General features: G+C 47.3%; 2 protein-coding genes across 11 annotated transcripts in view; one reads left to right on the forward strand and one right to left on the reverse strand.

Annotated features, from left to right (window-relative positions):
• Positions 1-25,528, reverse strand: part of IFT25 (intraflagellar transport 25) — a 51,212-nt gene that overhangs the window by 792 nt on the left and 24,892 nt on the right. For 5 of the 8 annotated variants that reach the window (XM_070405177.1, XM_070405178.1, XM_070405180.1 and 2 more), the window contains one exon: positions 10,605-10,891. The exons of 1 other annotated variant lie outside the window; for it this stretch is intronic. In XM_070405177.1, coding sequence (XP_070261278.1) covers positions 10,637-10,891 — 255 coding nt within the window. In that variant the 3' untranslated portion in view covers positions 10,605-10,636. Of the gene's footprint in view, positions 1-1,493; positions 2,485-2,915; positions 3,029-10,604; positions 10,892-23,212; positions 23,392-25,528 lie in introns of those variants that run through there. 2 more of the 8 variants (XM_070405186.1, XM_070405181.1) reach the window with 2 other exon arrangements.
• DIO1 (iodothyronine deiodinase 1) lies at positions 722-24,394 on the forward strand. Of its 3 annotated transcripts, XM_070405173.1 has the most exons (4): positions 722-1,043; positions 13,012-13,155; positions 18,740-18,939; positions 20,916-24,394. In XM_070405173.1, the coding sequence occupies exons 1-4, from the start codon at positions 722-724 to the stop codon at positions 20,982-20,984; spliced, it is 735 nt and encodes a 244-aa protein (XP_070261274.1). In that variant the 3' UTR covers positions 20,985-24,394. The 3 variants fall into 3 exon arrangements, with proteins under 3 accessions (XP_070261274.1, XP_070261275.1, XP_070261276.1); XM_070405174.1 differs by lacking the exons at positions 18,740-18,939; positions 20,916-24,394 and having other exon boundaries at positions 722-1,097; positions 13,012-13,085; XM_070405175.1 differs by lacking the exons at positions 13,012-13,155; positions 18,740-18,939; positions 20,916-24,394 and adding an exon at positions 3,348-3,423.

The following is a 25,528-nucleotide window of genomic DNA, read 5'->3' on the forward strand; positions in this document are numbered from 1 at the left end:
GTATCTCTGAGTCCAATTACATAGATCTTTAAAGACAAAACAATAGACTATAAAGACTTTGAAAACTGAGTGGCAATTTTCTGTTTGTTTCTTCCCCACTCTAAACCACCACACCACTGAGATCAGAGGGCTGTATTTGTACTCTGCCCCCAGTGCTAAGGGAAAAGGTCACAGCCCAGTGTTCCGGAGCTGGCCCCAGCTCTGCCTCTGCCTGGGGGCTTCCAGACCCAAATACTCCAGGGATGCCTCTGCCTCCAGAAACACTCAACCACCAGCTAGAAGCTGTGAGTGGGGAAAAACATCTTTCATTAGTAAAAGAAGTATTTACTTTATTAAAAGAATAATTAACACTAGGACGTACTTGCTTGCAACAGAACCTTTCTAAAGGACCACAGAGTCCCTTTAAGTGTGATCTTTTGAAGTGTTTGTTCTTGAAATTTTATCAGAGGGAGAATGTAAGATCTGAAGTCTTCCAGTCCAAGAATCTCTCAAAGGTTAAGGCAAAGAATCAGGAATGATAATAATTAGAACAGATCTTTGCAGCCCCTAGTTGGGAATTGTCCATTCCTTTGGCAGGAAGGCAAACACCTTCTGTCCTGGTACCTTCCTCCTGGCCAGGGTTGGCTACTTCCACCCTGCACCTTGGTTCAGCTCCGCCCACTGTGGCCCAGCTGCTGTGTCTCTGTCCATCAGCCTCAGAGCCAGCTCTGGCTGTGACGAGATGGGGCTGCCCCAGCCAGGGCTGTGGCTGAAGAGGCTCTGGATACTCTTGCAGGTGGTCCTGCATGTGGCTTTGGGCAAAGTACAACTGAAACTGTTTCCCAGGAGAGTCAAGCAGCATATCTTGGCCATGAACCGGAAGAACCCACACTTCTCCTATGATAACTGGGCTCCAACCCTCTTCAGCACCCCGTATTTCTGGTTCATCCTGAAGGTCCGTTGGCAACGACTGGAGGACAAGACTGAGGAAGGGAGTCTAGCTCCAAACTGCCCTGTGGTCCGCCTTTCAGGACAGAGGTGTCACATTTGGGACTTCATGCAAGGTCAGGAGGCTGATCTAGCTTGATTGAGAGGTGCTTCGAATGGGGATGCTCAAGGTGGGTGGGAGGTGGGTTGGAAAGTCCTGAATTCTTCTTCTACTACTTCAGCTGCTCATTTTTTTGCTTCTTGTCCACTTCCTATTTCCAGGAACCAGCACTTTTCCTGGATTCTATTTTTCTGAGTGCATCAGCACCTTTCTTTGTGGGCACTCAAACCACAAAGCAACCACACTGGCCTTCAGCTCCCCCAGTACTGCTCTTACCATACGGTCATTCTGCCTAAGGTGCACTTCACCTCCTCTATGCCCTGTCAACTCCTATGCATCCTTCAGACTTCTGCTCAGTGACACTTCCTGCAATAAGCCAACCTCAACTTCCCCGGACTAGGTTACCCCTTCTTGATACTTAACATCCTAAATTTTTCTTATAATTACAAACCAGGACAGGTGTTAATCGTAGTGTGGGTATTTGATTAATGTCTGTCTCCTTCACTAGTCTGCAAGCTCTGTCCAGGTGGTGTCCATGGCTCTAACCCACTATTGTGCCCCCCAGGGCTGCTGCTGACTCATGGTTGTTGCTCAGTAAATATTTGTTGAAGATCTCTCATGTGCTATCTGTTCCAGGCAAACCAGCTCAACCTATCTGGATTCTTAAAGCCCTCTCCAATCAGTTTTCGCCTTTTGTCCTCACAGCTGCTCTTCTTATCAGGACTTCTCCTCCCCCTCATTCCAGATACTTTTCCACAAGCACATTCCTGACCCATCAACATCCCAGCTCACCAAACTTCAGCACCCTCCCCCCAACGCCCACGCATTCGGGATGAATGCTCAAGGTCCTCCCTGGGCTGTGCTTTGTGCTCAAGGTCCTTCCTGGACTGACTCCAGCTTTTCCTCCCAACTTTACCAGCAACCTCCCCTTTACGTTCACTGCCTGCAGACAACTGTTGGACCTCGTGCGTCCATGGTGCTGTCCTCCTCTCTCTTTGCTGAAGTTGTTGGCTCTTCCACTCCATTGCTGACAGTTCAAATCCCCCTCATCCTCAGGGCCCTCCTCTCTTGCCACCCGATCTGTGAAGCCATCTCAGACGCTCTCTCCCTTCTGGATTCATGGCTCTCCGTCTGCACCTCTCCTCGGTCACTGACTGTTCCTACCCAGCCTTGGGCTGCCTAAGCATAAGTGTTTTCTTCTTGCAACAAGGCTGTGTCTGAGTCATCTTTGAATTCCCAGGGCCTAGACACAGCAGATAGAGTAGAGAAGATCCCTGAGGCAGTTTGGCTAATCTAGTGCTTTTAAAAGTGTTCTTTAGAACCCAAGTCCCACAAATATGTTTTATTACATAGAGTCCCCTGGTCGAAGTAGTTTGGGAAACCCTGCACACTATACCCTTCTCTTGGAAATTCATAGTGGGCATGAACATATAACAGGTTCTGAGAAGATCCAAAGCCTAAGAGCAAACAAACAAAACTTGAAAAAACTTTAGCACAGCATTGACAAATTTTCCTAAAACACACACACACACACACACACACACACACACACACACACACCATCCCCACTCTCCACCAGAGGAAATGCCTATCATCACAATGGTTCCAAGGGGAAATGTTGACTTAATCCATTCCTCTCATTTTAGAAAGGAAATGGAGAAAACTGAGAGGCAAAGGTAACAGAGCCAGTGACTGACTGAGTCAGACCCAGAATCAGGACTGCTTCTTCCCATTTTATTATTGCACCCCAACAAACATTCATGAGCACCTCCTATGTGCCAGGCCCTCAGCTAGATGCCAGGGACACAGAGTTAAGTAAGAGTTTGCTCCTTCGCTCAAGGAGTTTACGGTTCTACAGAATAGATGGACATAATATACAAATGCTTACAGTTCTGTGAGATGGAGGAGGCTGTAGAGCTAGGAACTTTGCCTGCAGGGCTTGGAGGATTTCCTGGAGGAGGAGGCTTTGGAACTAGGCTTTGAAGAGTAAGATTTTTGTACCTGAGAATGGAAAAGGGGAAGTGTTGCAAGCAAGAGGAAAGCCAAGAGTTTTGTTTTCTTTTTCTTGCTCATGACTTTAAAACAGGGTGCACAGATGACCTCTATTTATTCAACAAATATTTATCAAGTGGCCACTGATAATAAGAGTAATGATAGTAACAACTAACTTTTATTGTGCACCTACTATGTGCCAAGCACTGTGATAGAACCAGGCGGATGTGCTGAATATCAATCATCTAGCGATCAATTCCATGAAAGCCACCTTGCCTCATGGTTAGTTCACAGAATTTACTTGCCCCTTTTAATCGTTTCCTTTTAGTGGGCCAGTTCACATTTTGAAGGCTGTTTATTTATCTCTGAGACTGAAGAAAGAAGAGAGAAAGAGGCTAAAAGACAAAAAGAAAACTCTATTTATGAAATAAAGTTGGCTTTCAACACATTGATCCAGAGGCCCCTGAAATAATAGGTGCTGGTTATTTGTTTATTTATAGTATGGTCGGTGGGTGCAGTGATCAGTGTTGAGGGCAACACGACTGCTCTCTGTCTGGTAGACCTCATAGCCCAGAGAGGGAGACGGTGTAGTGGGGGAGGGAGCCAGAGGGTTTTGGAGGATGTGGGGAGGGGTAGCAAGGTATTCAGAGGAAGGCTTCCTGGAAAGGATGATGGTGAGCTGATTGTCTAGGGCAGTGGTCGGCAAACTGCGGCTTGTGAGCCACATGCGGCTCTTTGGCCCCTTGAGTGTGGCTCTTCCACAGAATACCACGTGTGGGCGTGCATGTACGGTGCAAAGTTGACTTAAAACTTTAAGTAAAGTTTATTAAGTTAATTTTAGGGAACGTTGTGGAGTGAAAGAAGATGTGTCGAGGATTGAGAAAGGTATGTTGAGATGGTTTGGACATATAGAGAGGATGAACGAAAGGAGATAGACGAAACAAGTATACAAGACAAGTGTGGATGGGAGAGTTGGAAGGGGTCGACCTCAGCGAATGTACCTCAATCAGATTGAGGATGTTTTTAGCAAAGGCCAGCTTAGGAGTACCCTAATTAAGTTAATAACAATGTACCTACCTATATAGTTTAAGTTTAAAAAATTTGGCTCTCAAAAGAAATTTCAATCGTTGTACTGTTGATATTTGGCTCCGTTGACTAATGAGTTTGCCGACCACTTGTCTAGGGACAGTGAGGCGTTGGGGTGGGTGGGAGCAGAGAAGGACAGAGGAGGGAGCAGCAGAGGTCTGAGATGGGGAGGAGCATCGGTCAATTTGGCAGAAGTGGGGTGTGGAAGGCATGAAGGGGTGAAGGGGATACCATCAAGGACTAGAGTTTGGGGGGAGGTGGTAATGTGTCTTACCAAAGAGCAGACTTTATCCTGAGGGTGTTGGTGAGTTCTAAAAAGATTTTCAAGCAAGGAGTTAACATGATCAGGTCTGCTTATTAGAAAGACATCCTGTAACTGTTTTGGAAACCCATGAAGCCACTAAAAAGTTCTGCTGTATACTTTGAACTCATTTTAGAGCCACAGAATAGAAGGTCTGGCAGAGTCTTTATGGAGGATAACCTAAAACAACTCTTTCATTTTTCATATACAAAGGCCCAGAGAGGTAAACTACTCGCTTAGAGTCACACAGCTAGTTCTAATAGAACCAGAACTAGAACATGTGCCTTCTGACTTTCAGCCAGTGCACTTTCTCTCATTGAGTAAGACAACAGAGGCTCAGAAAAATTCTCAGCCACCACCTATCCTCTGCATGTACAAGCACAGATATGACATACACATGCCTTTGGACACACACACACACACACACACACACACACACACACAGCAAAACATTAACTTGTGTATTGTGGTGGAAGGCAAGCCTGATGATTTACTTTCTAGGTACCTAGGAATTAATCTGAAACCGATTTATTCCAGCCCTTGTTTCATATCATTTAAAATCTAAGCATATTTATGAGGTGTCATCTAGTAATTATAAATGGACTGTCTGTGCTGAGAGAGCCCCGCATGGGGGTTAATTTACTGGTCTGGGGTGGGAGTGGGGGGTTTAGGATGGTAGATTTGAGTCCAGCACTACTACAGAGCTGTTTTCCCATTTTTACAGATAAGTTGATTGACAGTTTTTGCCCTACATTCTTGACAGGTGTTTTCTGTACCATGGCCTGTGGACATGGGCAGGGTGTCAGCCTTCAGCACTGCCACCCCCCTGTACCTATCCTTCCTCTTTCTATCACCAGGAAAGCAGGGAACTGAGTTTAAACTTTGCCCTCAATACTGATCATTGCACCCACCACACTATAAACAAACAAATGGCTCTGTTTCTTCTAAGGTACTGATCAGTGGGTGCTGAATCTTTTTTCTTTCCAATTAAAAACAAATTCCAGACAGCTAATATTTAACTCTGGTCCTGACCTTAAGTCTTTTGGATTAGAGGCCAATGGCCAGCCACTTGTCCATGACTGGCCCCTGAGCTTCTCCTGCTGAGGCCCGAGCAACCCTGTCACATGGGCAAGGACTCGTTGAGCAATCCAGCAGCAGTGACAGAGCCCACTCAACACCCTCTAGGGCAGTGGTTCTCAACCTTCCTAATGCCGCGACCCTTTAATACAGTTCCTCATGTTGTGGTGACCCCCAATTTCATTGTTACAAATTGAACATAATTAAAGCATAGTGATTAATCACAAAAACGTTATGTAATTATATATGTGTTTTCCGATGGTCTTAGGCGACCCCTGTGAAAGGGTCGTTCGATCCCCAAAGGGGTCGCGACCCACATGTTGAGAACCACTGCTCTAGGGCCTCTTAACAGAAAAATCTGTGAGCCAAGGACAAGGAGAACCGTGTATCTCCAAAGAAACCGTCCTGCTTTCTCCTCATATACTGAAAAATGAGGACTATAACAATGACTTCCCCTTTTACTTGGCCACTAGGAAACTCAGAGTCAAATATCAGCTGTTATAATTAATGTAGGGACCTTAAAGCCTATTTATGTGCTCCACATTTCCCTCCTCTTCTATGCCTCCTAAGCTACTTCAAATCCTTTGCAGAAGTAGGTGAAGAAATAACGAACCAAGTAAACCACAAGCAAGGTAAGATGTCCTCTACTCCCCATCCATCAGCAAGTCCTGTCAATTCGGTTTTCCTTCTCTACTGCCCACATACTAGCCCATGCTCTCATGGTCTCCCATGTGGATTCCTCCCATGCTCCCAACTGTTTCTCTACAGCTTCCATTCTCACCTCAGACCCTTCCTTTTAGAATGGCCAGAGTGATCTTCTGTATAAACCTGATCATTTTTTCATTATACAGCTCTACTGTGGCATCAGGAGGCTGGCTTGCAAGCAACAGAAACTCACTTTTGTATTTCATATTTATATATATATTTCAGAGAAGAAGAGAGAGGGAGAAAGCGATAAAAACATCAATGATGAGAGAGTCATCGATCGCCTGCCTCCTACACACTCCCTACTGGGGATTGAGCCCACAGCTGGGCAAATGTCCTGACCAGGAGTTGAACCGTTACCTCCTGGTTCATACATAAATGCTCAGCTACTGAGCCACACCAGCTGGGCCACTCTGGTTTTCTTAGTCACACACATATACATATACAAAGGAATGTATTAGAAAATTGTAAGATCCCTAGAATCAACCACAGCTGGAGCACTAGGCCTGGACTATATTTTAGCATCAAAGGTCAGGCCTGGATGCTGCTATCATTGTGGTTGCCATGGGAAACCATAAACACTGTGGGACTCCACCATCCCTGATGGGCATTACCACTGGACGGTGGATAAATTCTACCATCTCAATTATTCCAGAATCAAAGATATATGTGGGAGGGTCCAATCAGCCCTACCTGAGTCACTGACTGTGCCCTGGCCCCTCTGTATTCCATAGAGCAAGGCTGAGCACACTCTCCCATTAATAAACAATACACAAAATAGGGAATTTCAAGTAGGAAGGACAATTAGGAGATGGGCAGCCAAAATTATAACAAATATCCACCATGCTTGCTTTGAATCTCCATGAAGTCCTATTGCACCTAGAATAAAATTCCGATTCCTTATAGTGTAGGAGAACCTGCCTGCTCTGGCCCATACTTGCCTCTCCATCCATAACTCACTCTCATTCCTCCCCTAGCCTGGCTTCAGTCACATTGGCCTTACAGGTCCTTGAACACACCAACCTCTGTCTGTGCCTCCTAGGGCCTTTCTACATGGAGTCCCTTTGTCTGCTTCTCCTCCCTTTAGCCCCCTGGCTCATTCCTAATCTTCATTTCTTTAGTTAAATGACAGACATCTCATCAGAGGCCTTCCTTGACTTGACTGAAAGCATGTCACTCTTTTAGAGCCTCTTTTGTAACACTTACCACAACTTGAGATTACTTCATTTATACCTTTACTTACATTTTGCCTGTCTCCCCATTAAGCAGGCCTCCAATTGCATGCAGGCAGAGACCTGCTGGTCTTGCTCTCTGCCGAGTCACTGGCATATCACAGAGAGCCTTGTATATTTAGGTGCTGAATAAATGCTTGTAGATGAAGTAAAGTGTGCTTCATGTGGGGGATGTGAGGAGGAGTGAGGAACAGGCCCTGCCCTCAAGGGCAATGAGTAGCCTGGGGGATACAGACACGCACAGGCCATGCCCCAGTGCAGGACCTGCATATTCTAATAGGTGTACAGTAGGGGCTCAACACTGCCAGCTCTGGCCATAAGTAACCACAGGGTGCTATCAGCTCCCTAGACTTCACCCCAATCTAGGCTGGAAAGTTACAGAAGGCAACCCACCCAGGGCAGGCTTTATGGGACCAGTGAATCACTGGGGTCCCACATTCAGAAGGGCCCTGTGCTTGGGGTTTAATGCTTTGCTAGAGTTGTCTTGAAATTCTTTTTTTTTTAAGTATTTTTATTGAGTTTATTTATTTCAGACAGGAAGGGAGAGGGAGAGAGAGATAGAAACATCAATGATGAGAGAGAATCATTGATCGGCTGCCTCCTACACGCCCCACACTGGGAATTGAGCCCGAAATCTGAACTGAGCCTGCAATCCAGGCATATGCCCTGACTGGGAATTGAACCTGTGACCTCCAGGTTCATAGGCTGATGCTCAACCACTGAGCCACGCCAGCCGGGCAAAATTCTTAATAGTTTTATCTTTGAATTTGCATTTTGTAACCTGATGCAACAATGGAACATATCCTGGGTACTTGGAACCTGGCTTCTGTAGGATCCCACCTCCCATAGCCTTCCTGCTCTCCAAGGCCCACTCTTCCTCTCCCATCCCATGTAGCTTCCTTCCTGTTCCCACCCAGTCACTGCTGCCACCTTCTGGCCCACACAGGGCCTGGGCCTGGGCCTGGGAAAGATCAGGTGTGGGCATCCCACAGCGTCTCATTGCAGGGCATGAGGCAGCCGTCCTCACCCAGGGCTGACAGCATCATGGTGCAATTTGGCAAGTGACTGGGGTGCCTTGATAGGAGGAGTCTCTTGCCCACCTCCCCTGGCATCAAGGTATCTGGCATGTCGATGCACAGAGTTTGTAATCTCCTGTGGGTTGGGTTGGGAAGGAGAAATGTCTGGCTAAATGTCTGTGTTCCTGGCTGGGATGTGGTGCATTGGTCTGGTGGCTGGAGGGAAAGGAAAGCCAATAGCCAGTGGCCACAGACACACATTCTCATGCACACTGAATTTGGGGGCTCCTGGGTGACTGTGAGAGTCTGCATCCACCCTATGAATATCCCTGTGCCCAGGGGAGTGCAACATTAAATAGCAACAAAAAGTACCAGGCCAGGCGGGTCGAGAGGGTCGGTGGGGAAGTTGGCGTCTCTCTCCCCCGCGCCAGCTCCTGTACACGGAGCTGCATTCCTTGGCCCTCCTACCCCCTCCCTTGCCCGCCCCCCCGCCCCCGGCCCCCTCAGGAGAAAAATCCATCCCAAATCACTCGAACCAGAGGGAGGTTTCCTGGCACCCTCAGGAAGACGAGCTTTCAACGATTCCCTCTTCTCCGTCTCCCCCCAAACCCCCTCTCCCAACTCCTTCTCCCGGCACCGAGTGCAGGTCCCTTTAAGGAAAAGGCGCCTACTCCGGGTCAGACTACAGTCCCCTCCCCTGCTCCCACCCTCTTTTCCCAGCGCGGACTGCAGGTCCCTTTAAGGCTTCCAGCGGTTCTCAACCTGTGGGTCGCGAATAATGAAAATACATCTTGCATATCAGATATTTACATTACGATTTATAACAGTAGCAAAATTACAGTTATGAAGTAGCAACGAAAATAATTTTATGGTTGGGGGTCACCACAACATGAAGAACTGTATTAAAGGGTCGCGGCATTAGGAAGGTTGAGAACCTCTGCAAGTTAAGCCTTGGCAACAGTGCCTCCTCCGTGTCAGACCACCGTCACTTCCCCTGCTCCCACCCCCTTCTCCAGGCGCCAGTGCAGGTCCCTTTAAGGCGACAGCGCCTTCTCGGGGGTCAGACCACGGCCCCTCCCCTGCTCCCACCCCTTTCGCCCGGCTCGGAGTGCAGGTCCCTTTAAGGCGACGGCGCCTTCTCCGAGTCAGACCACCGCCCCTCCCCTGCTCCCACCCCCTTCTCCCGGCGCAGAGTGCAGGTCCCTTTAAGAAGACGGCGCCTTCTCGGGGTCAGACCACCTTCCTCTCCCCTGCTCCCACCCTCTTCTCCCGGCGCCGAGTGCAGGTCCCTTTAAGGCGATGGCGCCTTCTCTGGGTCGGACTACCAGCGGCGGCGGAGACGGCGAAGACCGCGGGAGCATGGCGGACATCGACCTGTTTCTGGAATGCGAGGAGGAGGAGCTGGAGCCATTCGACCAGTTTCTGGAATGTGAGGAGGAGGAGCTGGAGCCATGGCAGAAAACCAGTGATGTCACCGAGGATTCTGTAGTTGAAGATGCTAATTCAGTGGATACAACCACCACGGTTTCTGTGAGCCAGCAGCCAGTCTCAGCGCCAGCAGTGCCCATCGCTGCCCACGCTGCTGTTGCTGGGCAGCTCTCTGCATCCGCCACGGCGAGTGGCAGCAGCGGGGCACAGAACAGCGACGGTACAAAGAGGCCTCTTGTCAGGCTAATTGCTGATGACCATGCGGAAAGAAGCCGGCGCCGGGGACAGACCATGTCTGAAGAACAACGATTGGCACAACGTATCTCTGAAGCAGAAAGAAAGCAACGTCGTCGACAGAACATGTCTGAGGAACAACTGTTGGCACTACGCACCGCTGAAGCCGAAAGGAGCCGGCGGCGTCGACAGAATATATCGGAAGAACAGCGACTGGCACAACGCATCTCTGCAGCCGAAAGAAAGCAACGTCGTCGACAGAACATGTCTGAAGAACAACGACTGGCAGAACGAATCTCCGAAGCCGTAAGGAAGCAACGTCAGCGACAGAACATGTCTGCAGAACAGCTATTGGCACTACGCACCGCTGAAGCCGAAAGAAGCCGGCGGCGTCGACAGAACATGTCTGAAGAACAGCGACTGGCACAGCGTATCTCTGCGGCCGAAAGAAAGCAACGTCGTCGACAGAACATGTCTGAGGAACAACTATTGGCAGAACGAATCTCTGAAGCCGAAAGAAAGCAACGTCGTCGACAGACTATGTCTGCAGAACAGCTGTTGGCACAACGTACCTGCGAAGCCGAAAGAAGCCGGCGGCGTCGACAGAACATGTCTGAAGAACAACGATTGGCAGAACGAATCTCTGCAGCCGAAAGAAAGCAACGTCGCCAACAGAACATGTCTGAGGAACAACGACGGGCACTACGCACCGCTGAAGCCGAAAGAAGCCGGCGTCGCCGACAGAACATGTATGAAGAACAACGACTGGCACAATGTACTGAAATGGGAATTTCTAGGGGTGAAAAAGACAGGTTTAAGGACATTTTAGAAATTTTAGCAATTAAGGGGACCGTGGAAGAAGCACAGGGCTGGAAAGCTGCAACGGGTGCATTTCCATAGAATGAGGGAGCTGGAAACAGCAGAAGGTCTATATTTACAAAATAAAGGTAAGGAAACCCCTCATTCAAAGGGAGAAGGAGGAAGCCCAAAGGGAATAGGTAAACAATAAGGAAGGAGGGGAGGAAAACCTCACCTTTGAGCTCTGGAGTTACTATAGTAACCAGTCTAAGGGAATAATGACCAATCAGAAGGGATCAAGGCACTGGGACTTGCAGCCTTGATAAACCCTGGAAACAGGAAGTCGGTGGGACTCTTCCCCCTCCCCACGTGGGAGTCTGTGCTGTGAGATTCCGCTTCCCTACGTGGGAATCTGTACTTGTTCTTCAATAAATTTCCACCTTTGTTATAAAAAAAAAAAAAAGTACCAGACCAGGGCAAGACAGAGACCACAGAAGATAAGAAAAATCTTTATATCTAATATACTAAAATAGTGGCCCGGTGCACGAAATTTGTGCAGGGGGGGGGGGGGAGAGGAGTTGTTCCTCAGCCCAGCCTGCACCCTCTCCAATCTGGGACCCCTTGGGGGATGTCAGACTGCCAGTTTTAGGCAGTCGGACATCCCTCTTGCTATCTGGGACTGCTGGCTCCTAACCACTCACCTGCCTGCCTGCCTGATTGCCCCTAACCACTCTGCCTGCCTGCCTGATTGCCCCTAACCACTCTGCCTGCCTGCCTGCCTGATCGCCCCCAACTGCCCCCCCTGCTGACCTGCTCGCCCCCACTGCCCCCCCCCCCCACGGCCTGTTCGCCTCTAACTGCCTCTGCCTCGCCCCACCATCATGGCTTTGTCCAGAAGGACATCCAGAAGGTCTCCCAGTCTAATTAGCATATTACCCTTTTATTAGTATAGATGACATTTTTCCCCCTCACTGTTTGAACTAGGGGCCCTGAGTTTTCATTTTGCACTGGACCCAGTAAATTATGTAGCTGGCCCTGCTCCCACCCTTCACTGCCCTTCCTGGAGTTCCTTTCACTGCCTCCCCGACATCTTGGCTCAGGGAGAACATAATATCTAATAACAGCTTACATTTATTGAGCACCTACTATGGGCCAGGCACCATTTTAAGCCCTTATCTGTATTAACTTCTTTAATTCTCATAACAATCCTATTATTACTATGTATTATTAATGTGTACATTTGTGGGTGAGAAAACAGATGCCTTGAATGGAAAGAACATTGAATTGAGAGTCTAAGAGACAGTGTTAATTTTAATTCCACTGCTGACCTACTGACATGAGACATGCATATAAAACTCAATCTATACACATAAAGAGGTAATATGCAAATTAGGCTGGGGCGCCGTAAAGGGTCACGATCAGACAGGAGGAGGTTGTGCGCACGCAGGTGAGGTTGGGAGCAGAGACGGAGACAGACACAGGGAGGCCTTCCCAAGCCAGAGTAGTGGCTCCGATGGCCTGGAGCGGACACAAGTAGGGGGGCCAGGGAGGCTTGGGGCTGGCCGAGCTGCCGTGCCGGCTTGGGCAGCCCTGGAGCGGACATAAGGAGGGGAGTAGGGGGGGCCTGGGGCGGAAGTCAGGTGCGGGTCCCAGCTGCCTACAGCGCGGGTCCAGCCTGACTCCCATGGGGTGCCTCCTCACATGGTGGGAGGCGGGGCACCTCCTCGCACGCGCCCTGGGCCTCCAGTTTGTCTATAAAATGGGAGAGAAAATTGTCTACCTTGTAGTGTACCAATCACATCCCATAAGAGAATGGATGTATGCTTGCCTTGTAAACTGCATTCAAAGGGACTCTTATCATTCTTTTCATCCTCACCCAGCAACTGTGGTGGCCCACTCAGACTGCCTGATAAAAACCCTCACTTTATAGAGGAGTAAACTGGCTCCAGATACTGCTTAGTCATGCTCTCTAAGCTTCTGCTCCTCACTGTGCCCTTGATCCATCTGAGAGGGGGAAATAAAGATAACGGGACTGACACGGAAGCAAAGATGATGCTTGTAAAATAAATGCTGTGTGTAAATGATTGGTTGGAGATGGTTCCATTTCTGTTTCAGGCAACAGGCCACTGGTGCTGAATTTTGGAAGTTGTACCTGACCTTCATTTCTTTTCAAATTTGACCAATTCAAGAGACTTATTGAAGACTTTAGCGCCATAGCAGATTTTCTCGTCATTTACATTGAAGAAGCACATGCATCAGGTACACAAAGATTCCCTGCCTCTACCTCCTCCTGCCCTCTCTTTACTTGCTTCCCTTCCACCAATGTTGGGGGTGGGAAGAGGTATAGGAGGAGAGGGAAAGAGTTGCTGTTCACCCACCATCTCCCAGTCCCTGCTAGGTTTACCCACCACTAACTTCAGTCTGTGCTTTCAACTAGGCACACAGAGCAGGAAACCTGGAGTGACAGGGTCTAGATGGGGGAGCATCTAACATTCTGAATGGATAAGTAGGGAAATCAAGAGAGAGGAGCTAATATGAGCACAATTACAAGGAATTTAGAGCTGAAATGTCACAAGTGAAAGAAATGACTGCTATTTAACTTGTGAAATCCATCCCAAGCCCTTCTGAGCTCAAAGGGACATCATGGTTCATCTCCATCAGAGGTTCCCAAACTTTAGTGACCGTCAGGTGCACCCAGGAGGCAGAGTCTGAGTCAGATCCCCGTGGGGGCTCAGAATGTGCATTTTTAACAAGCTCTGGGCGATGCTGAAGTTGGTCTGGGGACCACACTTTGAGAATCACTCCCCTGGGACAGGAATCCTTTCTTCAGTCCCTAACAGGTGGTCACCCATCTTTTTTACTTCACTAGAGATCTTGTGTGTGAAAATTCATGCACTGGAGGGGGATCCCTTAGCCCGGCCTGCCCCCTCTCATAGTCCGGGAGCCCTCAGGGGCAGGAGGCGAGCCGGTGATCAGAGGAAGGCAACACCCCATCCCACGTCTGCTGCTGCCACTGCCGGCAGCGCAAGCCTCAGCCGGCCCTGGTTACCTGAGCCTGGGGCGGCCCTGGGCGGCTGCGGGGCTGAGGGGACTGGGGGACTCCGGAGGCAGACGGCCTTGCCGTGTGCCTGCTGCCCTGGCAGGGCTGAGGAGACTGGGCACCGCCATCTTGTGCTGCCATCTTTGAGGGTGGGGCAGTCAATTAGCATATCCCCCCTTATTGGCCATGGGTGCTGCCATTATTGTGATGGTGTGAGGGTCAATTATCATATTCCCTCTTTATTAGATAGGATGGGAAATCTTCCTTTACTGGACAGCTTCATTTGCAAGAAAGCCCTTTCTTGCAATGGGCGGATATATCCTTCCCTGAAACTTCTACATACAGTTGGGCCTTGACTTACGAGTTTAATTTGTTCCGAGACCAAGCTCGTTAAGGAGCCCATTAAGGAGCTCGTTAACTCAAATTACTCTATCAACTCAATGCAAAAAATCGGCCAAGAGACAGCTGGTATCTCAAAAAACTCGTTAGTCGGGACACTCGTAAATCAAGGCCCCACTGTATTGGTCTAAGCCCCACAAAGTTTACAAAATGGTCACATACTCTTCTATCTTTCCTGCTTTTTATGGGGGTCAAACCTATGAAGTTGGCCCAACTCTCAAACCCAGAGATTGAAGAAGGCAAGAGGTTTGGGTGGCCGCGTGGAGTGAGTGTCATTTATTCACCTTTCTTCCCACAATATTTGTTTTTGTCAGCCAGCACCAGGCAGACTCCATGTCTCAGAGCTAGAGCTCAGTAAAAGGTGGGTGAATGAGTGAAGTGAGTGGTTTAGGCCAGAATTGGCCTTGCTGGCTCCTCCACGTGTTGTAATTGTAGAGCTTGCTATTAATTAATTATCAGCAAAGCTGATTCAGCAGTGCTTTCTCCAGTGCAGTCCCAGGATCCCTAGTGTCAGTGCCACCTGGGTTGCTTGTTGAAAATGCATATTCCTGGGCCCTAACCCAGGCCCATTGCATCTTGATTTATATGTACCCAAAGGTTTGAAAATTGCTTTTAACTTATTCATTTAACTGGCAGCTCCTGTCCTCATTAAGACTTTGGGGAAACTTAAAATATTAGCATAGGGTAATAGGTACTTAGAGGTTTTACTATATTCTTCTCTCAGCTTTTATGTATATTTAAAAATGTCTGTAATAAAATTGAAACAGTAAAGAAGGAAAACGTGGGTGCCCACAGTGTCTGGCCTCCACGTCTGAACGGGGATGCTGCTTTGGTGTCATCACAGCTGACAGCTGAAGCTGGGCCCAGGCTGATTTAACTGTCTTGGGCCAACACTTCTCAAACTTTAATGTTTACACTTAAGCCACCTGGGATCTCACTAGGATGCAGATTCCAGCTGAGCCACCAGGCCAGGGCCTCCCCAGGTGATCCTGAGATTGCTGCTTCAGGGACCACAGTTGGATTGGCAGGGCCCTAGAGGATCCAGCTTTAATCTCTAAAAAATAAGTTGCAAACTGGGACAATGGTGGTCAAACCATCACAGAAATTGTTTCTGGTCCTGATATCTGTCTCCTCACCCATTTCTCCTTGAATCAGACCCAGCCAATTTAACCCTTTCCATAGCCCAGGGCTGCCCACCTCATCCGCTGAGGAAAAGCTTCCTATCCCTATCCTGACACAGACCTGATTTCTTGCCCCTGTGCTCTGCCACTCCTAGTTGGGGCATTTCTTTCTCCTCCCCACCTCCTTCCCCAGGGTACTTGTTTCTGTCACTCAGACAGAAGTGGGTATGGCCTGAACCCCACAACTGAAGTGCACAGAGCCAGTGTCCACCGATCCCAGGAGGTCTGGGATCCGTGGCCCAAATCAGTCAGTTTCCATTTTCACAGATACCACGTTTGTCCAGGTAAATTATGGGAAAGTAGGTGATGTGGTGGGAGGAGCAGACTGGAGTTTCGGGCCTGAACCTGAGTCCTGGCTGCATCGCGTGCTGGCCACACAACCTGGGCCAGCGTACCTTCCATGCCAGCTTCTGTGCCACTAAAATGGGATGACAGCACTGATCCCACAGAATCACTCAGTCAGCAATATTTAACATGTGCCTGCCATGTGCCCAGCCCTGTGCTGGGTCTGGGGCTATAGAGATACACACAGTTCTTGCCTCTAAGGAACTCACAGCTGAAGTTGGGAGGCAAGTCAGCGCTCCTGTCTGGGCGTCCATGCTCTCAGCTGCAGGATGGGGAGCAGCTCTGTTTGGCCTCCACAGGAGGCTGCTGTGAAGCTCCATCAACTAATTGCCCTAACGTGGTGCCACTATCATCTAAAAAGTTTTGATGTCATGGGGCAGGTAATAAATACTTTAAATACTGGTTTTTCTTGGGGTGAGGGTACTGAGCAGAGGACTTTGAAACACTGAGGAGGTGAAGCAAATTCTGCTGATGGACTTAAGCAACTTATATTACCCTGGGAGGTAACTATTATTATAAACACAGACCATGTGGCTTCCAAAGGAACCCATGCCCACATTGTCTGGGTTCCAGGCTCCTCAGAAATGGGGCAAGTAGAAGGGGACATAGCAATTTATGGTTACTTTTTCAACCTGTGGGTCCATTAGCTAATAAGTGCCACCTCGTGTGAGCAGGCAGAAGGGCACCCTGGCAAATGAGGCCAATTGAAAGTCTTCCATTTAACTTAAGTAGCTTTAAATGGTTTGGTTTGGAAGGGGTTGGGGGAAACATCTTCAGAGCAAAGTAGCAGAAAATCTGCAGTACATAATAAAAACTGGGTTCTTTCCTACCTTTCTGTTATTTGGAGCAGTCAGACAAAATAAACTAAGATGTTTTGAGCAGGTCCTATGACCCAGGCCGAGAACTGGGAATTCCATTCATGTTATCTGATTTAAGCCTCACAGTCCTCTACTTAATAGGTTCTATTCATTAGTAGGTCCTATTAACCCATCTTACAGATAAGAAAACTGAAAATTTAGAGTTTTAGAAAACTTGCCCAGTATCACACGTCTTAGTGTGTCAGGGAAACCTTCCTGGAGATGATGTTCTCAACCAAGGGGAATTTTGTCTTCCAGGGGTCATTTGGCAATATATGAAGACAGTTTTGGTTGTCACAAATTGAAGGTGGTGGGGAGGTTGCGGTTCAAAATCCTACAACACACTGGATGGACCCTCCCCTCCCCCCAAAAAGAACTATCTAGCCTGAAATGTCAATAGTGCCAACATTGAGCAGCCCTGTGTACAGTTGAGCCTTAAAAGGACAGGTAGGATTTCAAACATGGAAAAGATGGTAAGGAGAAAGGGCAAAGGGGTGTCAGCATCATTTGAGGAGTCCACTCCAGCTAGATGTGAAAGGACTAGCAGCCGTGATTGGAAATATAGGTGGGGAGAGATGACAGGGATCATTGAATGTTATGCTAAGGAGTTGGTCTCGTAATTGGTGTTTAATCAGAAAGAAAAAATATGATCAAATTTTGTGTTGGGAATCATTCTCAGAGATTTCTGGATGACGAGTTAGAAAGTAGTAAGACCAGGAGGTCATTGCCAGGCTAGGAGCTTTACTTGGCCCTAAGCTCACCCTGAGTGGCTTATTATAAGGCTGTTAGAGAGCTAACACATCAGCTGCGGCAGCGGAAGTCACAGTATCCAAACAAGGAGAAAAAGTCCAGCTAGAGGCAGGAGCTGTGATGAAAAAGGCAGAAGTGAGAGATAGCTTGGGGGTGAGGGGTCGAGGATCCCCAACTGGTACACTGGCTGGAGCAAAAAGCTGGAAGAAGACCGGAGAGATGGGCCAGGTCACTAAGGACCTGGTAGACCACCCTGAGGAGCTTGGGGCTTATCCTGCAGGTGATAGGGAGCCACTGAAAGATCTAAGCAGGAGAGTGACATAGTCAGATTTGCGTTTTTTTGGAAAGAACTCTGGTGGAGAATAATTAGAAGAGGAAAATTGTCTAGACCAGCTCTGAAACACTGAGGAGGTGAAGCAAATTCTGCTGATGGACTTAAGCAACTTATATTACCCTGGGAGGTAACTATTTTCAAACCAAAAAGTTTGAAAATTGTCAAACTTTTTAAAGAGGGGGCCAGTTCACTGTCCCTCAGACCGTTGGAGGGCCGGACTATAATTTAAAAAAAAACTATGAACAAATTCCTATGCACACTGCACATATCTTATTTTGAAGTAAAAAAACAAAACAGGAACAAATACAATATTTGTATTTGCATGTGGCCCGTGGGCCGTAGTTTGAGGACCCCTGGTCTAGACTCTAGAGCAGTACTCAAATTCTGGCATGTGTTAGAATCATCTGGAAGGCTGTTAAAACTGATTGTTGACCCATTCTTGGTCAGTCTATGTTGGAGCCCAAGAATTTGCATGGCTGACAAACTCCCAGGAGATGCTGATGCTGCTGGTTTGGGCAGCTCACACTTAGAGAAATACTGCTCTAGATCCTGGCCTAAGTGTGGTCCAGGCACCAGCAGCCTTGGCATCCTGGGAGCTAGCTAGGCTCAGGGCCACCCTAGACAGACTGAATCAGAATCCTCCTTTAACGAGATGCCTGAGTGATTCATTATCACATTAGAGTGTGAGAAGCACTGGTCTGTTGGATTGTCACACATTGAAGAGCCGAGATCTGGATGTCAGGAGCCACGGGCTTTAGTTCTGGATCAACCACTAACTCCCTATTGATCTCATGAATTTACCCATAATAGGAAACTGGGCCAAATCATGGCTAAGGGTCCTCAATCTGGGACCCCCCAGTTAAAAGTGGCGGCTATTTAGTCTAAAGGAAGTGTATACCATGCCCATAGGGTCCACTGCTTGGCCTTTCTCTTGTAGATGGCTGGGCTTTTAAGAACAACGTGGTCATCAAGAATCACCGGAACCTCCAGGACCGCCTCCAGGCAGCCCACCTGCTGCTGGACAGGAGCCCCCGGTGCCCTGTGGTGGTGGACACAATGAAGAACCAGAGCAGCCAGCTCTACGCGGCGCTGCCCGACAGGCTCTACGTGCTCCAGGAGGGCAGGATCCTCTACAAGGTGGTGACCGCTCCCACCCCCACCCCAGGGCAGGGGCCCAGGGAGGGCAAGGGGCAAAAAGAGGCTTCACATCAGGCAGACCTGGATTCAGATAGCTGCCCAGCCATTTACCATCCATGTAACGAAGGGCAAATCCTTTCTTTTCTCGGAGCTTCACTGTCTTCTGCAAAATGGGGATGTTGGCTCCCATGTCTCAAGGGACAAAATTATGCACAGGGAAGTCCCTAGCATTTAGACTGGAACTGGAGCCCCCTGGCAGCCTTCTGAACCCAGAAGACTGGCCCAGCCCGGTTTAGTCTAAAGCTGAGAGATAAAGTGGGAGGGTCTGAAGCAGCTAATCTCTGAGGCAGGCCTGAACCTGGAGGGGCTGAAGGAAGTGGGAAGAACACAAACCCTGAAGTTCAGAGCTGGAATTGCTGAAACAGAGATTCAAGACAGGGATTGTGTCCAGGCTTCCTTTCTGGAAGGACTGCGTTCCTCTCAAGGTTTCCAGTCTGACCAGGGGGGGATATAAGCACAACCTCTCACCCCTGGGCCCTGCTGGCCTCCTCTGAGAGGTTGGAAACCAAGTTTGGTAGCTGCTGAAGGCATTTGCAGCCTTGGAGAGCACAGGAAGCCCAGCCATGTGGATACTCCTCTGCCCACAGAGCGAGCTGGCCTATGTATGCAATTGAAATAAGAAACGACTTGTGGATGAATCTCTAGGGTGCTGAGGGTCAGAGCCTGAGGTTAGGCCCTGTGCAAACACTGAGAACACACACACACAAAAACGAATTTCAAATGGCCCAAACCTTCCTTGTGCTCACAGTCTAGGGCAGTGGTCGGCAAACTCATTAGTCAACAGAGCCAAATATCAACAGTACAACGGTTGAAATTTCTTTTGAGAGCCAAGTTTTTTAAACTTAAACTATATAGGTAGGTACATTGTTATTAACTTAATTAGGGTACTCCTAAGGCTTAGGAAGAGCCACACTCAAGGGGCCAAAGAGCCGCATGTGGCTCACGAGCCGCAGTTTGCCGACCACTGGTCTAGGGGATAAGGAAGATCCAAATAGAGTGTCATAGTATCCCAAGGGCTGTGAGACTCCAGGGCAGGGGTCAGCAAACCTTTGCTGTAGGGCAGGAGACAGTCCCTGTCTCCACAGTTCAGTTCCACTGGTGTAACAAAAATGGTACAGACAAAGTATAAACGAAGGGGTATGGAGGCATCAGGACAGATTTAGCTCTCAGACAGTTTTCCAACCCCTGGGGAAGGGCAAGTTTTTCCAAGGAGGTAATTGCTTGGCTAAGGGATCAGGAGCCAGCCTTGTGAGCATGGTGAGTGAAAGTCATTGCAGATATTGAGAAGAGGGTGGGCAAAGGCACTGAGGCGTGCTATGGCAGGGTGTGAATGGAGAACTGAGGGCACTTAGGTTACAGGGGTCTCATTCTGGACCAAGGAGTTTGGCCTTCATTTTAGGGCAAAGGAGAGCCATTGAGAAGTTCTGAGCAGGGGAGAGACATGATCAGATCCTTACTTTAGAAAGAACACTGGCTATTGGGTAAAGAATGGAATGCAGAGAGAGCAGGGCATAGTCAGGAGGTGAGACAGCTGCCCGAGTAGAAGAGGAAGAGGGCTGAATTAAGCGTTGGGATTAGAGAGGCAGAGGTGGTTCTGATGTAGAATGAATAGAACTTGATATGGGGAGTGAGAAGATAAGGCCAGTCTGAAGGTATGATTATGGAAGAAAATTGTGTTTGTATAGACCCATTTCTCCTTTTGAAACTATTCACTTTATCCCACTCTGGTTTTCCTCCTACTTCTGTCCTGTTCTAAATGGTGGGGCCGCTCCACACACTCTCCCTGCATGATCTCGCACACCTCAGGGTTGCATCTGCCACTGACACCACCATCCTGATGACTCCCACATGGATGTCATCGGCCCAGATCTCCTGCAAGTCAGAAATCTGGGAATGCTGATTTATTTCTCCTGCAGGGTAAGCCTGGCCCTTGGAACTATCACCCAGAGGAAGTTCGTGCTGTTCTGGAAAAACTCCGCAGTTAACCTGGACGGATCCCCCAGTTCCAGTGACCAAGAGGAAGGCTCCCTTAAGGCTTGGCTCTCCCCCCAACCCAGCTGGCTTTTACCTCTTGACCTGTGTCTCAGTGGAATTACTAGCTCAGATTTTTCTGATCTAAGCAAACAGTTGTTATAATCAGAAAATGAAGCAGCCAGTGAGCTGACTGTTAAAGAATGTACAGCTCCAAACTGTCTCCACCGTGGACACCACTTCACAGCATGACGTCTCTGAGTGTGAGCAGTCATCCTCTGGGTGTACTTCTCACACGTGGTCTCTCCAGTTGCCCTAGTACCAAGTGATTAGATATGGCATCTCTTATGTTAGGTAAATGCATTTCACCAAATTTGTCATTTATGGAACTGATTGATATTTAAGACACTAAACTGGCTTTTAGACCCAAGCATGGGAGAACTCCAGGTGTTTAGAGAGATATAAGGAATTGGAAAAGGAGGGAGTAGGGATGAGAGGAGACAGTAAAGATGGTAATCCTTTCCCTGCCAAAAAACTGAAACCAGTCAGTGGTGGTGGCGGTGAGGGGTGAGCTTCCATGGTAATGCATCTCCAAGTCTACTGTAGAAGAGGTGGGTACTTACTTTACAATCTTTGAATATACTTCATAGAAATCTGGCTCTCTGTATTCTGGAATCTTCTACTATCTTTACTTATCAATGGAGTCACTTGGGAGGGAGAGGACTGGCTTCCCAAAAACATTATAACCTTGACCAAACTAGACAACAGGCACCAGCAAAGCTGTCGTTCAGTTATGCAGAAGCTCATACTTGAAGTTCTATTTCTCAGATTTTTTCTTTGCAAGTCTCTTAATGGTCATTTGTGTTCAGTTATATCAGACTAATGGATAACCATTGGTACTCATCTGTTTTAACTCTGCTTCTCTTCATATTTGTTTATGACGGCCACAGCCTAAAGTACACACAGCTGTGACTTGATTTGAAAATAAAATATTTGAAGATGTAGCAAGCTAATACAGAATGATTAAAATACATGAGCCCATTTGGGATGGCTTCAGTGTGATCTATTTTCTTTTCCAATTTGTGTCAGCCTGTTCTATCTTTTATGATACCCCAATGTGCAGTAATCTGATCCACAAAAATACCATATGCTGGAAGGGCCTCATTTGATGGGAAGAACACTCAGTCTCTGTGTTACATGTCAAATGTGGTTTTGTCTTATGAACTCCCGATAGAGAATTTTTCCACATTGGAATCAAACAACCTTCACAACATGACATAAAAGAATGAACTTGGGAGACATTCCTCTAATATGAAAACACATTTTCCTTGGCCCTGCCTTAATTGCTACAAAGTTAATATTACTAATGTGTTATTTTGCCCTTTCTATAATAACTATTTTTAGTCACCTAGTAGACACCAGGGCTTTCAGGTATGTTATCTCATTTAATCTCTATATATCTCAAAGAGGAAACTTATTATCTCCATTTTACAAGTGAGGAAATCAAGGCTCAGCATTAAGTAACTTGTGGAGGGTCTCAAATTAGTAAGTAACAAGCTGAGATTCGAACCCCATCTCTAACTTCAGGGTCAGAGTCCTGGCTCTACTCCCTGCTAGCTGTGTGACTTGGTATCTTGAGCTATAATGGGATATCAATAGTGCCTACCCCATAGAGAGGATTCATGAGTTAAGCACTCAGAACTGTGCCTGGTTTGAATACAATTCCATGGAAGCATTGGCCATTATTATTATTATTATTATTATCATCATCATCATTGTTGTTCCACAACTGCCTCCTCAGGCTCCTTTTAAGGGGTGAGGAGTAGAAAGAAGATAGAACAGTAGGGACACAATAACAATTCTTCAACTTGCCAAAGCAACTGTTCAATACTGGCAGGAGTTTGTGAAGGCAAACTGAAAGGTGAGTAGCTGTGAAAATGGTGGAACCAAAGCACCTCTGAGCACTGTCCTTCCTAAGTCTTAAGTTCACTTCTCAGATGGTCTTCCAGTTCATGGCTATAAGTGCACAGAAACCTCCCAGTTTTCAACAAATAATAGTAGCTGGAACTGAGGAATTTACAGAATTATAAAATAGACTCCAAGTGTTCCAATTCAATTCTCTTCAATTCAATGCATCAGACATCAATTGAGCATCAATTCTTCTTTTCTGGGTGCTGAGTAATGCAAAGGTGGACAAGGTCCAGCTATTGTCTTTCAGAACCTTAACCTCATGGGATACCAGATGTACACTGTGATTACCATAATTCAAGGTGGAATATGATGGGTTAGAGCTGAGGTAAAGACTAAATGCTCAGGGAATACAGAGGAGAGAAATCCCTCTGAGCCGGCTGCACCTGGGAAAGCGCTATGGAGGTGGCGATCTTTGGGGTGCCCAATGCTTCCATAATTTGGGATGGGAACCTGGAGAACATGGGAAGAGAGATGGGCATTTAAGTGGAGAACACTACATGGGCAAAGGTGTAGAGGACTGCAAGAGGTTTGGGCTCAATTTTAATTCACAATGAAGAAGGGCTTTTCTCTTTGAAGATGAACCCTCTGGGTCTGGATAACAAGAATGAACCCATTCTGCTTGGCTAATATTGTAAACTACTGATAAGTGAATGAAGCTTTTTATTATTTCCTGTCCAGCTCCAGGTACAATTTGCAGTCAGAACATCAACTCTCTCTGCTTTTGACAGATTTCTCCCCAGTTCACTTGTTCTCTGAAGGTGATGTTCTTTGGGGTACCTGGTTTTGGAGGGGGGGCAATGAGCCCATACCCCATTCTGGCAGATACAAGACATTGCCTTGTGTGCCTGACAGGAGGTCTATGTCCCCATGTGGATGAAAGGGGCCACATGCTAACCTGACAAGCTCAGAGAAGGCCTGCATGGCCATCTTGCAAACTCAGAGACCTAAAGTAACCACAAAGGATTGTCTGAAATTAAACTTTAACTAAAAGCAGTTATGATGGGTAGTCACCTCCTAGCCGGTATCTTCACTGACAAAGTCAACCTTTACCTTAACTGAGCCTATCTGTCTTTTTGCATCTATGATAACATACCCTTTGAAATGTCTGGGTAACTTGTAACTTCTCTTTTTCTGGACCCCTTGGGGCACAACCTAAGGTACTGGGAGCCAGGGCAGATACCACAAATTCCTTCATTATCATGTTAATTGTTCCTGCACCCACCTAAGTATCCAATCCCAGCCCCGCCCCCCCCCCCCCCCTTTGCTTTCTCCCGCCTCTCTAGTCTATCACCAATGGATTTCATGTAACCCACCTACGTCCCTTTCCTTTGATTGCAATGTATAAATACAGATGTAACGGGCCATTCTCTGGAGCATTATCTCAATTCTCTGAGGTTCTGCTTCCTGGCGTATGTCAACGGTTTGGCTCAAATAAACTCACAAAAATTCTTTACAGGTTTCAGTGGTTTTTACGTTAACAGTATGACCAGCCATGGCAATGGGATGGCTTCTGTTCAGAGGCAGCGATGAGTCAACAGTGAGTGCGGCTCATGGACTCCAGTTCTGCCTTTCATCCCTATCTCCTACTTGTTTTTCAACACTTTATTACAACAAATCCCTTGCATTATTTCCCTCGCTGCTTTAAATATACTGTATATCTCCATTGATTTCAGTTTTCCTAACTGAACACTGACTGCTACAACTGCCACCATCATCCCTTTACTTCTTACGTGCTTTCACCTCTGAGACATTTTATTATTCTCTTCCATTTCTTAGCCCTGCCAGCTCACTTTTCATCCTCTGTGTCAACTTTTTCTTTAAATCCTTATATTCTCCTTTGAGAGCCTCCGTAACTATGAGGAAATAAATGTCTGTTACTTGAGCCTATGCTATATCATACTTTCTAATATATGGATGTTATGGCAGCCTGAGCTATCTAAAACACTTCCCTTCACCATGGTGTACCTCCAGCGGTATGCTCTGGTGTGTCTTGCCTGGTTTCGCCTTCAGCTCCATCTCCTCTGCAGTTTTACTAACCTGAGAACTACGGGGACATTCTCTATTCTCCTGAAGCCACTGCAGATGGAGAGTGTGTCAATTTAATCAACAGATTGCTGGATAAGCCTTTCATAACTCACATGTTTAAGATAAAGTCTCTAGCTCTGAGAAAGCAAGTCAGGTCTCAGCTCCCACCTCCTTCACCAAATCCTGATGTCACAGTCCTTAGCGAGTATGCTTTCCAGTTAGAGGTTGTAACAATCTCCTTGGAAGCTAAAACTCTTTTCTCTTTCTTTTTATAATTTTTTGTTGTTGTCAACAATGACTTTTGAGAAAGAGGATGGTGTAAAATTCCATTCACTCCACCATCTTTAAGCAGAAATATATATAATTTCCCGTTACAAAGTTTAATATATGACGACCATACATATCATACTTTCTAATATATGGATGCATAGTCATTTCCAGTTGCCCATCTTATAAATAGCATTGCTATAAAACTTGGTCCACTTGTCATTTATCTGATTATTTCATTAGAATAGATTCCTAGAAATGAAATTTCTATATCAAAGGCTATATGCCTGTTTAA

This window comes from Myotis yumanensis, unplaced genomic scaffold, assembly GCF_028538775.1.
Source record: "Myotis yumanensis isolate MYYU_CA2020_CCGP unplaced genomic scaffold, mMyoYum1.0.hap1 SCAF_2, whole genome shotgun sequence".
Classification (NCBI taxonomy): domain Eukaryota; kingdom Metazoa; phylum Chordata; class Mammalia; order Chiroptera; family Vespertilionidae; genus Myotis; species Myotis yumanensis.